Source organism: Thunnus thynnus, chromosome 23 (genome assembly GCF_963924715.1).
Source record: "Thunnus thynnus chromosome 23, fThuThy2.1, whole genome shotgun sequence".
Classification (NCBI taxonomy): Eukaryota; Metazoa; Chordata; class Actinopteri; order Scombriformes; family Scombridae; genus Thunnus; species Thunnus thynnus.
The window spans coordinates 5,891,536-5,907,693 of NC_089539.1; the positions used below are offsets into that span (position 1 = coordinate 5,891,536).

At 39.0% G+C, this 16,158-nt stretch overlaps 2 protein-coding genes across 2 annotated transcripts; one reads left to right on the top strand and one right to left on the bottom strand.

The window, feature by feature from the left end:
* Positions 1-286: 286 nt before the first annotated feature.
* si:ch211-214j24.10 (uncharacterized protein LOC558894 homolog) lies at positions 287-5,612 on the top strand. The gene is made up of 4 exons (XM_067582297.1): positions 287-435; positions 3,360-4,157; positions 4,286-4,318; positions 4,738-5,612. Exons 1-4 carry the CDS (start codon positions 420-422, stop codon positions 4,785-4,787), a joined length of 897 nt encoding a protein of 298 aa, XP_067438398.1. The 5' UTR covers positions 287-419; the 3' UTR covers positions 4,788-5,612.
* Position 5,613: 1 nt separating this feature from the next.
* osgep (O-sialoglycoprotein endopeptidase) lies at positions 5,614-16,120 on the bottom strand. The gene is made up of 12 exons (XM_067582294.1): positions 15,968-16,120; positions 14,310-14,429; positions 14,081-14,200; positions 11,055-11,230; positions 10,785-10,880; positions 10,657-10,706; positions 10,440-10,518; positions 10,169-10,234; positions 9,791-9,881; positions 8,431-8,506; positions 7,503-7,601; positions 5,614-6,132 (listed from the first exon to the last, which is right to left on the bottom strand). The coding sequence occupies exons 2-12, from the start codon at positions 14,422-14,424 to the stop codon at positions 6,093-6,095; spliced, it is 1,008 nt and encodes a 335-aa protein (XP_067438395.1). The 5' UTR covers positions 14,425-14,429; positions 15,968-16,120; the 3' UTR covers positions 5,614-6,092.
* Between the last annotated feature and the right edge of the window lie 38 nt (positions 16,121-16,158).

Consider the following 16,158-nt stretch of genomic DNA (forward strand, 5'->3'; position numbering starts at 1 on the left):
TGTAGCCTTCATGTGGTCTGTCTAAAAGTCTGATCAGTCTCCTTTTGGCCCTCCATAGCAACTGAAAATCTTGACCGTTAAGTGTTTTACAAGAGTAACACCATATTTGGCTGTATTTGCAGTATTAAAATAGCAAAACTTAAATTGACTTTTAAAGCATCTGAAATGACATTTACACGTTGTCAAACTAGATAGATCGTTGTTGCCACGTGGTTATTATAAAACGGGATGAATATTAAAATTTCCCTCCCAAGTTTCCCGCCGGACCGCTTATCTGCGAGGACTTCCTGTCCCACCCACATTCTCGTGTCGCTTCCGGGTGGCAGCACAAGACTCCTCCAGCGAGCCGACGTTTTCTTTCCGCTGTAAACAAAAGTTACTCAACGGTTTAGACCCGACGACACATTCAGCAACAAGACATGCATATCAAAACAGGTAAGTTTGTCCAACTTTTCGACATATCTGACCGAAATTCCTCACTTTTAAGCGGTGTTACTTTGTTGTCTTGCCGACGGTGTTAGCAGGGGTGCTAGCGGTATCGATAGCAGCCTGCTCGCCGCTTTGAATGGAGGGTTACGAAACTTAGTTAGCTAGCAAGGCATTACTCAAAAATGGTGAAAAGTGAAGCCATTTCCTCGACGACAGTTGTTGTCGACACACTGTTGAACTTGATCCACCGTGCTGTAACGTAAGACTTATAAAAACCGTCGAGTGACCTCACTGTACCATGACACTGCTAATTAAAGTCTGCTAACACCGGTGCGGGCTCTTTTTAGCCTCAAGCACCGTAGAAACATAACATGTATTCAGTGAGCTTCTGATGAAGCTGTTACTCTTTAAATCAGCGACCGGAGAGTTTTTTCAGTCAGTCAGTTTCTGGACATTTGTCACAATGTTCGAGGCGGGCTTATTGGGTTGGTGAATTGGTACCAGTTTCTTTGAGATGTGGCGCTGAGGAGCGGACACGCTGCTCCGGCCGGGTGTGCTCAGTACTGAGCGTTATGTGACTCAGGGTCTGTAACCATGCAGAGCTCCTGTGGGGAGTTTCGTCCTTTATTTTGCTGCCGCGGAAAATATATCCCGCTGACATACTTTGTCAGTTGATACTGAAAACAATTACAAGCAATGAAACGTTACAACAGTGGTGGAAAGTAACTAAGTACGATTACTGAAGTTCAGTTTTTAGGTACCTGTGTTTTACTTTAGTATTTAATTTGATGCTACGTTATACCTCCACTCCACTACATTTAAGAGGGAAATATTGTACTTTCTACTCAACTACATTTGACAGCTTTAGTTACTTTTCAGTTGAAGATTTGACTCAATGGATAATATAACAAGCTTTTAAAATACAACACATTAAAGATGAAACCAGTGGTTTTCAACCTTTTTGGCTTTTGACGTTTTATCAAAGCAGTGTGTAGTCGGGGTCACATTTCAGATGTCTGAGTTGTTAATAGCTCCACCAAATAGTGATTCTTTTTTCCTCTAAACTTCTCACATGGCTTCCTTTCAATAAATGATCCAATATTTCACCAAAACTATACAGAGTGAACTTGTTTTTTCTTCTTTCCTCTCCCATTAATCATCTCACGACCCCTCAGATTTATTTGATGACCCTTTGGAGGCGCCCAACCCCTAATTTGGGAACCACTGGACTAAACTAGCTAACTGTATATAAAGTAGTGTAAACTAGCTCCACCTCCAGCAGCTACAACAGTAACATGCTGCTCTAACACTGATGCGTCACTATTAATAATCTAATGATGTCATATATAATAATATATTAATGAGAGGGACCAAACCACTACTTTTACTGCAATACTTTAACTACATCAAGCTCATAATGCTTACGTACTTGACTTTTACTTGTATATTTACATTGCTGTGTTGGTACTTGTACTTAGTAAGTAAGGGTTCTGAATACTTCTTCCACCACTGCATTATGGCTCGGTCTGTCTTAATGGTAAGATTCCCAACAAGCAGTGAGGAGTATGGTGACAGGTGCTGAGAGCTGCAATAGACTGTAGCCAGTTGAAGACTAGGAAGATGCCAAACAGGTGTTTCTTATAAAATGATTGCTTAGATTGGCATTTTCTGGTGCTGTTTATTTATTTATATGTATGTCTGTATGTATGTGTGTGTGTGTGTGTGTGTGTGTGTATGTATATATAATATATATACACAAACAAGTGACTTGTAGGGTTGCAACTAATGATGATTTTCATCATTGATAAATTCTATTTTTTTCCCCCTAACGGATCAATTTGTCCGTTACTTGTAAAAGTATTGAGAAATATCCAAATTGTGTAGGAAAACCTGAGGTGGAGTCTTCTTGTTGCTTGTTCTGTCCAACCTAAACATATTTACAGTGATCTAAACAATGGAAAATAAGCAAATACCCACAATCTGAGAAGTTGGAACTAGAGCTGTGCAATATGACTATATATCATGTGACGATATAAAAAAAGTCTACCATTTCATATTATGCTCTATCATTTATTTCATTGTGACACAAATCACACTCTTTACTGCAATATTTTTCATCATTTGGCACAGACCAACTATTTATTCATTGAATGAAAATGTGCGGATATATGGGGATAGGTATCGTTGAAATGAAATTACCTATATCAGGATATGAGATTTCGGTCTTATCGCCCAGCTGTAGTTGGAACCAATGATTTCTCAGATGTGTTTGATGATAAATGGAATAACAACTTTATTAATGGACACATTGCAATTATCAAAACTTTCTTTCACTCTCACTCTCTGGACAATTTTAAAATTTAATTTCAGTACACTCTGTACAACACGCAAGACATAAAAGATGTCACTTCAGTTTCATCGTCTTAATTCAGAATATGGTCCACTTGTTCTTTTCTACACAACTTGGCAAATAGGCAACAATACAGGGAACTGTTGTTCTGCCAAAACTCAACTAGCACAGTAAAGTCACATGACTTTATGTGTCATGCACCCCTGATGTTTCTTTATATAAAACAGCCAAGTGTAAAGATCCTTTGTGAACCAATGCCAAGGGAAGAGTCTTGTAGTGTGGAACTCCCACATGGACACATTTAGTGTGCTAGTTAAGACTCAACACCAGACAAGAAGGTTGTTTAATGAGAGCAGTACACAGACTTTTAGTTTCTTTAAGTTTCCTAAGGCTATGACCAAAGTTTCATGTTCTCCAGTTGACTATTTCACATGCTAGACTAGTCATCAAAAACTGGAACTTGTTTTTGGTTGACGTGATGCATGCATATCAGTGTTTATTTTAGCTCAGCATGTTTAGAAAAATTAACTGCAAATGACAATACCACATATTTGACCTACGTGTCAACGCTTTGTTTCAGGTACATGGGAAGCCAACAACACTGTATGTGAGTCAGATACCTTGTGTGATCCAGCAGTCCTCGTTTCAGCCACCAACTCCGAGCCACACATTCGCAACCGACGCCTGTCACCTGGCTCAGGCAACTGTGGAGGAGGTGGGGGTGGAGGTTGTATCTCTGGAGGAAACCAGCAGCCCCGACAGCTTTCACCCGAGGGCGAACTGATCGGACCCAGCCACACACACCCCTTCAGCTTTCGCAGGGAGAAAGAACGCAAGGGCCAGCAACACAAAGGCCGCAGCCTCCGTAGGGAAAGCCAAAAGGGGGTCAGCCGAGTGAGCGACCGGCCCCAAAAGGTTAACCAAAAGGAGAGGTGGGTGGAGGACAGTCTGTCACTGCTCAAGCCCCCGCCTGCCTTCCCAGTGCAGGACAGCCCCGCCAAGCTGCAGCCTGCCGTCAGTTACGCCTCCAAGGTGAAGGCGGGCGCAGCAAGTGGAGCGCTGGAGGAGGACCGCCCCGCCATTGGTGTGCTGCTACAGAACCAGTGGGGTCTCAGTTTCATCAGCGAGGCGAGACCAGCCACAGAGGGCTCCGGCCTTCGCCCCGCTGCCAACGCCCTCGCATCTCAGCCCACAGACACACAACAGTCAGCAGACCCACAGCTCGAGACAGTTCTCACAGTCCAGCCCCCCGAAGAAACGCCTGTTCCAGTCGCTACCTCCGTCACCCCCACCACACGCCCTGAGGTAGACGAGAGCAACGGGAAGCTGCTGCTTAGTTGTCGCCATCTAATGGAGGCTCTAAACTATCACAGTAGAGGTGAGAGCTGCAAGAAGCACTGAAGACGCATTGTGTATATGTTTTTTTTTTTTTAATTCTGAAAACTGTCATTTCAGTGCATGTGTTCAAACTGACTCTTTTTTTTTTTCTTTTTTTTCTCTCCATAGAATGGAATGCTATCTGTAACAAACAGAAAAAAGGTAAGTTGACTCCCCACATTACCTCTGACATAGTGATGTTTTGAAATGTTGTGAAATTGGCTTCCACCAGTTTTAAAAACAAGTTGTGGCAGGGTTTTACTCTAACCATATGAAAAAACATTTTAATAATGTAAAATAAGACATAGTGTTTTTCCAGTTAACAGTACATGAAGCCAACCAGGAGGCTGATTTAGTATTTACCTGCTTATTGCTTTAATTGCTCAGAATGTGTGGTGGTTGACACAGACAACACTGAAGAACAGGCCAAGATTGTATACAATGAGGCACTTCAATTTGATCAGCTTATGATCATGTAGTGTGACGGGCAATTCTTATTAATGTATCTGACACAAATATGATATATTACAGCCATTAGAAATGTTTGTTTGACATCATTGTGTTATTTTTCTGTGTTTCAGATCCAAAAAGGGTTGTCTGGTACAAGGACACCCAGGAGCACCCAGCCTAGCAGTGTGAGAAACCCAAAGCATATATAAACACATACACAACACCTACATGCACATTAAAACACATAAAGATGGACAGTTTTTTGAGTCCCCTTCACACACTGCACTCAGGATGATGTCTTCACGCAAAGCCACACTGAGACACTTTGGACTAACTCCTTTGAGATCTTACAGCAATGGACTTTTTTAACGCCTTACAGAAAGCCTGCCTTAATTAATCAGACCTGTTTTCATCACCTCATTACGATTTTTAGCTTCTATGTGTAGAGCTGGTCTTTTTTAAAACAATCTGAGGAGCTGTAATTCAGTTTTTTTCCCCTTTTTTTGAAAGCTGCAGTTTTATCTTTTTTTTTTTTTTTTTTTTGTCCTCTGTAAAGCGAGTGGTCAATCAAGCACTTTGTTAAAAAAAAATCTGTTGTGACCAATCCCTGTGTGCGAGAAACCCTCACCAGAGTGATTTATTTTTTCCCCCTTCTCAATTATAAACAGAAGAATGTCTTGTAATCTGCTTGAGTTTAACTGTTAATGTTTGCAGAGGACCTCTGTATCCGTGTCTTCAGTTTACAGAAGGGTGTAGTCAAAGGCACAGTAGAGTTCACCCTTTACCCCTGTCCGATCTTAATGCTGTTTTCCTTTCTTTGTTTTTATTTGGTCCCCTAATCGGGTGAATGTTGCTCATGAATCCATAAGGGATCTCACCGTGTTCAGTATGTTTTGTTTTGTTTTTTTTTGAAAAGGAAAATTTATTGAATTTAAAAAAAAAAAAAATTACACTGGAGGAGGAATGTAAGTGAACAGTATTGCTTAATAAAAATGAATAAACTTGACCTGTTCCCATATTAGTTCTTTTTATTTCAACATAAATTCAGAATTATTGCGTGACAAACCGGAGACAAAAAGTACAAAAAAAGAAATCACATTTGTCAGTGTTTCTCTCCTTGGCAAATACAAGTGCATGATAACTTAGGATTAGCAATTTGTAACTGAACATAAAACAGGATACAATGTAAATCTGTAACACCAAATCATACTGGGAGACTTTAATGTAGTACAGACATCTGAATTTAAAAATGACACTGAAAGTGTCCTAATCTTGCATAATCTGACCTCCTTATTCAACTTTGTTTCTGGTGTTAAACACCAGAGAACTCTTAATGCGCAGGAAGGGACAAAATGTGCTCTTAACAGGAATTTCTCCTCCACCTCGACAGACCACAAGAAAGGACTGTAGTTCATCTGTACATTTACCCCATAACAGACCTGCTGCAACAACATGTTTAGCACCAAGGTGATGCTTAGTCCATCAATCAGTCTCTCCATGTCACTTCCACTTCATCTGTTCTGTACCTACAACAGGAGAAAAGTTCATGGCTGACATGGACAGGGAATGAGAGCAAAGTTGTGATCCCAAAAATTCCCTTTAATTTTGGGAGTACTTAGATCCAGGATTCCCAACATTTTTTTCATAGCATTGGTGAAGACTTTTTGATAGTGTTTCAGTATCAAGTAAAACCTATTTACCAACAATTTTAAAAAGTACACCGATTTAACCTTGCACTCCCACACAATGGCCAGTTTTTAAAAAAGGATCAAATTGATGCAACAGAATCATCTTTTTAAATCCACGATGCAACTTGTCTGCCAACAGTTCAATAGAGTTTCAAAGCGGTAGGACCTTTTACAGGCACTTCTGGTTCCGGAAGTTAAAATCTCATTAATTTTTCCCCAAAGTCAATGATATGTTACTCATAGTTCAAATTCTTCCATGGCTTGGATCAACATGAAACTCTCGGTTAAATCATCAATACAAAAGATGAACTGTGTTTCAAAAATATCTGGTTCCTGTGTAAAAAGTTGAAGGTACAAGACTACCTAAACATTTCGGGGTACAAATTAACTACGACTAGCCAATCACTGGGCTTAAAATGTGGTTGTGGGTAGAAGCTAAAGACTACAGTGTTGAGAAATTTTACAATCTACAAAGTCGATTTTTAATTTCTGGGTCTCTTGAGTGAATTCAGCAACTACGTCTATTGTTTACAACTTCAATGGTGAAGTTTTTTTCCTCCATTGCAACAGCGGCCGAGGCTCATGGGTACTGTTTTTCTTAATTGTCCGCCAAAATGTGATTTCTCAGAAACTAAGTTGACAATTGAAACTGGTGGTCATAATATAAACCTATAGGATCGTTACATTATCCAGGAGAGTCCTGAGTTTCTATGCTTAGTAACATTGAGAAGATCATTTAAAAAAGATTTTGAAATGGGAATACAGAATGGGGCAAATACAATTTCAGAACCAGCAGCCCCTTTTACTTCTCAACTTAATTGGAGATCTGGTTGACATGCTTGTAGCGGCTAATGTAGCCTCAAGCAGAGATGAGGATCAGGCTACAGAGGTCTGGTGATGTCACTTCTGACTTTCTGACTCCAAATTTCACATACACAGTAGTATTCCCCAACACCTGGAAACACACTTTGATGTGTAAAATCAGTGGAGTTCCCTTTTAAGGGTGATAGTAAAGTCTATAGTACTGGCATCTATAGCTGGGGCGGCCCTGAAAGCACCTTGGATCCAATTTTGTGTATCAATATGTTGGATCATCAACATCACAAGCAACCATTTATAAGAATGGCCATCATTTGCCACAAAGGCACAGATGGAGATTCTCAATACAGTCAGATGAGGAAAGTGTAAAGACAAAAACTGAAGTTTACCTTTGAGTAATCCATGAGTCTTCCAGCTCAGTCAAATGACCAGACCTAAACATCTCCCAGCCGGCTTGAGCAATCATTGCTCCGTTGTCTATGCAGAATCTATGGCACAAAGTGAACAGTGTGTTATCTGGACTGGACCAGGAACACAATGTTCCTGGCAGACTGAAATCCCAGTTTATTTTAGGAACTCAGCAGTGAAGGCATGTGATGGAAAGAAAAGACGACAGTTTGCTCTTTTCACATATTCATACAAGAGATTGATATGGACATTGTTGTATTCAAGCTTTTCATAGAAGACCTGTTGCCCTGAACGCTAACATTTTAGTACTATGTCAGTGCTTTTCCATGTTCAGTCCATTTACTACAAATCACTTACATTACTGCTAAGCATTTTGCAAGGCATGCCATTGTTTTTTAGATGAAAGTGTTTGAAAATTATCATATAAAGAGCTGAAACCTGCCTGACAGGTAATTCAACACAGGCAACCTTTTGGGATGACTCTTTACTTAAAAACTACATTACTATCCAGCAATATCTTAACAGACATGTTTTAATAAATTATTTAACTTCAAAGTATTTTAGTGAAGTGAATGTAAATAATGAGCATTGAGTTAAAGAAAAACAAAAATCTAACACATGGCAAGCAATGAAATATGGTTAACACTATTTGTGGTTTGTACTAAATGGGATTATAAATACAATTACATTTAGCATGGTTATCTCTCAAACTAAGAGAATTATACTAAGTAACACCTGACTGTAGAAACGTATATTAACACCCAACCAACCCCCATATCAATACATGAAAGATATACATATACAAAAAGGGGAGCCATTGAAGTCTCCGCCCTGGGACTCCAACCCACTGCTCATCAAGCAACACTTGATGTTATTTTAATGTAAGTCTGAGTGAACAAACAGGTTTACCGTTCATCTGTGGCAAACAGTTTGGCTCCTCTCTCCTTACACATCACCCCCATCATCTCCTGCAGACGCAGATTACCTGCAGAGGAAATGCAAAGATCAGATTCTAGTAAGACAGGAACTCCTGAAATATTTTTTCAAGCTTAACCAATGTATTTGAAGCTATAAATATAAGGCTCTTTATAGTGAAGAGGCTGTCTGAGCTCACACAGGAGACCAAATTATCAGAGAAAAAAAAAGCCCTTGAATACCATTAGATTATCTTTTTTTCACATTTAGAGAACACTACAAAAACCGTTCCACCGGCACTGCATGGACATTTTCTTTTATTTTTTGGGTTGTTGCAGAATCTCTGCACAGTTTGGTGATTACCAAGAACGTAGATACTTTTGTTCTTGTGGGAAGTATTTTTCCCAAATGGTCTTGTACAGAACAAAAATGGGTAAGCTGTTCATTTAAAGACCCTGAAAATCTTCATCAGCTTCTTAATATGAGGTGATGTGGTCCTACATGAACACACAACTTTCTGTATTTGTGTTTTACTCTGTAGACGGGGCTCAGTTAGCAAAAGGTGAGTTCACACATATACTTCAATGCACCAATCAGGATTTTCCAATATTTTTATCAAAACCTGACAGTAGTTGTTGTTTATGTTAAAAAGGTCACTGCCAATCAAATCTGATCAAACCACACCCACACTGTCCTGATGAAGCTGATTAGCTGAATGTTTTCAGTGTTAAACCTTCATAAATAATAATTAATCATGTTTTTTTCATTTAACTTTGATTGTTGCTCACTATACATAGTATTTCATAAATATTTAATGTTATAGTGAAATATTCAAAATCTGAAACCAAGTTTTCAGACTTTAAAAGGAAAAACAACCTTTTACTTTTCTTGTTGATTTTAGAGCATTCTACAACTTTCTGTTACACATATGAATATTTGATGTTATATTTAATGTTCCAGTGTTAATTCACCTTTTATTGTTACACTGTGTTCAACCTGCCTCATCTACTTATAATTCAGAGTATAAATGATTTCTAATGTTTCGCAGAATAAGGTTCCACAACATGCGATCAGTGAACTAGCTAAATGGCAGTTCTAGAAACTCCCTCTTTGGTACCTCTGAACATTTACTGTTGATATTTTAAGTTATTGAGACATTTTCGCTGTATCATTGTATCTACAGAATATATCACTGGCCACTGGACGATGTAGAACACACTAAAAAAGACAGAACATAATGCACAAAAGTGCATCAACAATAAAAGTACATCAACAATAGGTGTTTTGAACTGGGTTAAAGTATTTTAGATTGGATTCTTCCTTTCAACATCCAAAGGGTTCTTGATGTACTTACAGCCAACTCCCCCAACAATGAGGACCTCTTGGGAGCCGCAGTGAGCCATGGCTCTCTCTGTGATCTCCACCAGCATAGAGAACACAGTCTCCTGCAGGAAGGGAGACATTAGAGCTGGGCAATGCGGTCAAAGATAAATATTTTTTTGACCAAATATCTCAACATCAAAGGAGGAACAAGATTTCCAGAAATGCCAATCTTAACATTTTTGTTTTGCTGCAAGACACTGATATTTATTTTTAAGCGTTGATATCAGCTGATCCTAAGATGCAACTTGTGAATGAAGCTTTAATCTGGAGTGCTGGTGGAAACTGTTTATTTTCATGACTGGGCCCAATTAAAGCCTTTAACTGTGCAGTCTAGTAGCGTTGTTCTGACCTGCAGTGAGAAACACAGGTCCTCTGCTGTACACTGACCAGAGCTCAGCATCTTATGAGCAGCTTCCTATGAAAGAAAAACAAAAAACACATGAAGCAGGCCTGCAATAAAAAGCAGAAAAATGATGAAATGGTAGAAATCAAACTTTGGCCTTCAGTATAAGTTTCTGGATTTTCCTCATCAACATCTACATCACATGAGAATATAATAGAGAGAATCAAATCATTATTTAATCATTATTTATATATTACAGCTTTTTGCAACCACTCACCTCAATGTAGGATAAAATCCCGGAAAATGAGACATCCATTCCTTTTACTGTATATGGCAGCTCCACATACTCACGCCCCCTGGCAGCACGTACAAGAAGCAATGTTAAGCAGAATCAAATTACAAACTTTAAGCACACACCACCAGTCCAGTGAAGCTGCTTGATGGTCAGCAGTGACTGCAAGTGTGCATGTATTTATTAATGTGGCATAACTCACTTCTTGGCCATCTGCTCTATGTTGTAGCCTGGACTGGGGTCATTGGAAATCTGAGTGGAGAAACACAACATATTAACACACAATAAAAGGCAAATATTTGCTATAATAACTATAATAATGGGACAAACCTTAATAACCCTGGCGAACCTGTCCAAACAGTTGCCTACTGCGATGTCAATGGTCTCCCCAAATATTCTGTACCGCCGCTCAGAGTACGCGATAACCTTCACAAGAAATGGACAACGGTCTAATGACATTTGCACCAAATAAAACGTAACTCACTGTACTTTACAGATTCACCAACTCCAGAAGCTCTGTTCTAAATGACTAAAAGCAAAAATCAATCAACAAATCAAGTAGTTTTTCTGCAAGAATGAGGCTTATATACAGAAACTAACCTGTGTGTTCCCTCCACTAACATAAAGCACAGTGGGGTTGTTGGCTTTGGTGATAAGTCGACCCATCTCGATGTGTCCAATACAGTGGTTGACACCGAGGAGTGGCTTCCCCCAAAGCTGAGCGACTGTACGAGCCACAAGGGCCACTGTCACCAAGGGTGCACCCATTCCAGGACCTGCAAGAGGAGGAATTTGTCATGATGGCGTGTTAAAAGTTAAAATATATTTATCTCTTTGTTTGAGAAAGAACATGTCATTTAAAGTAGCACAAATTGTTAGCAGCTGGTAGTTTGTTTTTTTTTTGCTATGCTAACTGCTCTTTGAGGCTTAGCACAGTGGTGCTTTGAGTGACATGCAAACGCTAGCATGGCAACATGCTCATGTTTAGCAAGTATGTTTACCACATTCAAACAGGCACGTTGTGGGTGGGCCTAACTGGCCTGGCCACTAGTACAACTGACCCATCCTAAATGACTCGAAAAACATATATTTTCTTAACTTTTATTTTTAATTATTAAAATTAACATTTAAATACACAATAAAGACAAAAAACGTAGCCCTTTCTAAAAGGGAAACACAACATTTATTGCAATTATACAATCAACAATTATAGTAAAACATCAGTTTCCAGCTGTGTAGAATGAGTGTATCAGCGGTTTACAATGCAGATGCAGTCAGTGTCTAATTCATATTTGCAAATGCATTTCCTATTGAGACCTGAAGAACCTAGAAAACAATGTGGGCAAAACGGGATGTAGAGCTGGAAATTCCTGCCTGACTTGATTGTCTCTATATTGCCTTAGAAGCATAGCTTGTTGACACAAGCTTATGAATTGACAGCACAGTGCACTGCTCTCTCTTGTTAAAAGTCAATCTAGCTCACCCAGCAGTCGATCTCGCTCTCTTTTTGCAATCAACTTAAACAAATAATAATCCAGCCAGATCATCTAAACAAGATGGTATTTCCTTCAATAGCATTAAAATGTCAGTGTTCTAAATGAATGGATGTATTGGCCTACACAATCCACAGCAACAAAAACATGATAGATATGATACTATGTTTCATTTTTGCACAATTTGAGCAATATACTTGCGTGTGCCACTTGTAATAAATACAAAGTGTCGTGGGTAAATAATAAGCAATCTTGGCATTGAAAATGTTTTAGAAAACTAGTCGCCATTCACAGCATATCAATCATTTCTGTTTTAGCGAGACTACCAGTTGGAAATTGTCAAAGGAAGGCAAACAATATTAACCTCTATAATTAAAAGGCCCAGCCAAAATTACTTTGGCCCATCCAAAATTGAAATCCTGGCGCCATGCCTGCATTCACTATCATGGTGTTAGCATTCTAGCATTTGCAAATTATTTTCAATAATCTGTACAGCTGAGGTTGATGGGAAAGTCATTCGTTTGGCCGTTATTTGGTTATAAACCAAAGTATTGGACAAATATAAATTCTGACCTGATGGAGATGCTAGATGAAAATTTAGGGGATCACTAAACTGATTACAATGCACCCTGAGGGGGACATGAATGTCGTATAAGCCAAAAATGTCTGCTGGTGGCACTAGAAGTAAGGTCAAGGGTTCACTGAAGTCAGTAAGATTCATCCTCTAGGAACCATTAATATCTGTACAAAATTTCATGGCAATTCATTCAATAGTTGTTGTGATATTTTCGTCTAGACCAAAGAGGTGGACCAACCAAGCAGCAGAATGGCATTGCCATCCATTAAGCCATGCTGCTACCAAAATTATCAAGTGCCCCAAAAGTCCCAACCATGAAGTTTAAAATGCAATTCTCTACCCATGCAAATAACAAAAACTAAACTTCAGCCTCTTTCACACATAGTTCCCGGTAAATTACTGGGATAACATTTCAGGCTAGTGATTTTCACTATTCACACATGCAGCTACAGTCAGGAACATTTCCATCTTGCCCCTTTTCACAAATGCCATGGCAGTGCTGGAACAGATGGGACAAGGGACAGTCCAGCAGATGGTGGTAATGCAACACTTATGGATGCCAACTGCCATAAAACTCCACAGAAGAAGAAGATACTCGAATATATGCAATGAAAGACATCTCTTATTATTTTCAGGATCATGGCGGGCAAGGAGCTGTTTTTGTCCAGTGCCAATGTTCTTATAATGTATTTAATATTCAACAAATTTGCAAGACAAATCACCCGCGAAAGCATTGGCATACCGTAAAAAAGCCGTGGATTCAAACATGTCATCAGCGGAGTCTTGTGATTGGTTTGCTCACGCCATGTGACAGCATCTTTCATCAGATCAAACTTTCAAACTAGGCAATCCTGATCAAATGTGAATCAAGATTATGTTACTGCATTGCCTATTTCTCACATCAAATGTTTCCAGAAACATATTTTAGTGTACTGTTTATCCGTAATATGACAAAGTTTGTGATGCAGCCGCCATGTTGAAAACAAACAAGCCAAAACCAAGCACCAACCAACTTGCAGTACATCAGCCACAAGTCAAGTCTTGTGTTTGGTTCGCTAACTCCATGTGAAAGTGTCTTTCGTCAGACGGAACTTTTATGTGCTTGTCCCTGCACTATTACTGCTTTCATTCACAACACAGCCGTACCAGCATTTTCCCTGAAATGTTAGGAGGTCTTGAGGTGGGAAATTGGCGGTACAGATTTTCCAAAATGTTCATCCTTGCTCCCATTCACACATGACCGCATGCAGAAAATGTTCCTGAACATTTCAGGGATTGACTGCATGTGTGAAAGGGGCTTTAGAGGAAAACAGGACAGCCTCTTTAACATAATGTCCTCGGTCCATCATTACAGACTAATGTCGTGAGGACAAGCATTGTTCAAACTCAGCCTACTTTTTAAAACATTCTGGTCAAGATTAAGATCAGAAGGTTCTTCATAGATATCAAACATACTGAGCTTAATTTGAAGAAAATTTACAGTAAAATGTGATGCACAACATATCTAATCTAACTCTTATTTTACTGCATGATGAACTCGCAGGAGCTTATGTTACCTTTGGTGTAAGCCACGCAGTCAATGTCTGCAGGCTTCAGCCCTGCTTGCTCCAGAGCCTCCTTCAGGACAGTCAGTATGACAGCACGATGGTGTCTGGCTGTGTCACTTGGCAGAAAGCCTGATGGGTAAAATAACATGGTGTCAACATTAGTTTTAGTTTATTAAACATTAACACATCACTTGTTTAGAGAAGCTAACATTAGTGTTTTATCAAAAGTCTGACTTGCCTTGACCAGGAGGAGTAATGTAGGTCCGCCTAGGGTTGGACAGCACTTCACCATCCCTGATTATTCCTATGCCGATCTTATTGGCACTGCCCTCAAACCCAATTACTACAGTCATGGCAACTAAAAAAACAGGAATCAGGAAAGAGAAAAGCAATGTGAAGTTAGGAGTGATGACTTCTCTCAGTGCGAAAGACGAGAAGCTCATTTCAAAAACAAGACAGTATAATCTGTATAAGGTGTATTTTTCAATAAATTGTTTCAATCAAAATAAACCGTTGTGTATGGAAGCCCATTTCTGCCAAGAAAAAAAGAATACATGAAGAATTAGGTATGGTACAGATAAATAAATAGATGGTCAGGGCAAAAGATGACATCTTGAGCTTTGGGAAGACGGTGATCAACATTTTCTGACATTTTCTGGATAATCGATAATGAAACAATCATTAGTTTCAGCCCTATCATGATGTATCGAATTACTAAGTCAAAAGTATGAGAGAGTTGACATACTAACACTAAGTTAAAATCATGAGATGCCAAGTCAAATTTTTTCCATACTAAATCCAAACTGATACCAATTCAAAATGATGATGGGCTAAGTCAAAATTATGAGTCATCATATTTCATGATTTTGATTTAAATTAAATCTTAATTTTGACTTATTGACTCATAATCTTATTTAGTGTCCTGTGATTTAAATTTACCATGAATATTTTAATGTTTTTTAATTATTTTAATTTTAATGTCTAAGCATCAATTTAAAGGTCCAGCGTGTAAGATTTAGTGGCATCTAGCGATGAGGCTGCAGATTGCAACCAACTGAATACCCCCCTCCTCACCCCCTTCCAAGCGTGTAGGAGATCCTACAGTGGCCGAGAAAAACATAAAAGACCCTCTCTAGAGCCAGTGTTTGGTTTGTCCGTTCTGGGCTACTGCAGAAACATGGCGGTGCAACATGACAGGCTCCGTGGAAGAGGACCTGCTCCCTATGTAGATATAGAGGGCTCATTTTAAGCCAACAAAAACCATTATTCTTATTTTCATGGTATTATAAACTAATTAAAACATACTTCTGAACATTTTATTCCATTTCTGCCAAGTCTGTTCTGCTAGATGCCACTAAATTCTACACACTGCACCTTTAAGCCCTTTTTTTTTTTTTTTTTTTTTTTTTTTTTTTAAAAGTCTAGCGAAAATAAAGTTCCATTCCAGTAGAGGACGGTCACCTTAAAATGTGATTTTCCCTAAGGCGGTGCTTTTTGGTCAATTCTGTTTAGTATTAGTATCAGACCTTCAACAGAGCATACACGAAGGCCTGATAGACCGAAAGCTCAAAATAAAGTGAAATACTGCATAAATATATGTGTACAGAAATGTCTTTTATCAAGTTTGGACTCTTTGATGCTTCCAGCACCTTACAAAGATTTAGCCGGGTGGAGCAGTGGTCATCCTGCATGGTCAATTTAGTTTGAAACTTCAAATATATATATATATATATTTGAAATTTCAAACAGAAAATACTGCGTGCATGTTGTCCATATTAATCTAAACCTAAACATAGCCATCTGTAACGTGCAGCTGTTATGCTAGCAGTGAAAGCAGACAGATTTCCAAAACAACCCATGGTTGTGACGCTGCAATAAACAATAAGATAAGACTACCTTGCTTGTTACTTTCCTTTCTTGGCTCACATTAATCCAAATTCATGCCAGATATGAGTTAAACGTAATTATTTTACTGTCTCAGCTAACTTCTGCAACCCAACTACTCCATATGCAGCTCTGAGGACCCAAACACTGGGAGCTGTAGAGTTCGCCTTACAAAACAAAACAAACATAAAAAAAAGTCGTGT

Excerpts from the sequence above, each read along its gene's own strand:
- osgep (XM_067582294.1), bottom strand. The coding sequence starts at position 14,424 with ATGACTGTAGTAATTGGGTTTGAGGGCAGTGCCAATAAGATCGGCATA. Across the intron at positions 10,519-10,656 it reads ATAGAGCAGATGGCCAAGAA|GGGGCGTGAGTATGTGGAGC; the intron begins GTGAGTTATGCC and ends ACGTGCTGCCAG. Across the intron at positions 8,507-9,790 it reads CATTGTTGGGGGAGTTGGCT|GTAATCTGCGTCTGCAGGAG; the intron begins GTAAGTACATCA and ends TTTCCTCTGCAG.
- si:ch211-214j24.10 (XM_067582297.1), top strand. Across the intron at positions 4,158-4,285 it reads TCTAAACTATCACAGTAGAG|AATGGAATGCTATCTGTAAC; the intron begins GTGAGAGCTGCA and ends TTCTCTCCATAG. Across the intron at positions 4,319-4,737 it reads CTGTAACAAACAGAAAAAAG|ATCCAAAAAGGGTTGTCTGG; the intron begins GTAAGTTGACTC and ends TCTGTGTTTCAG.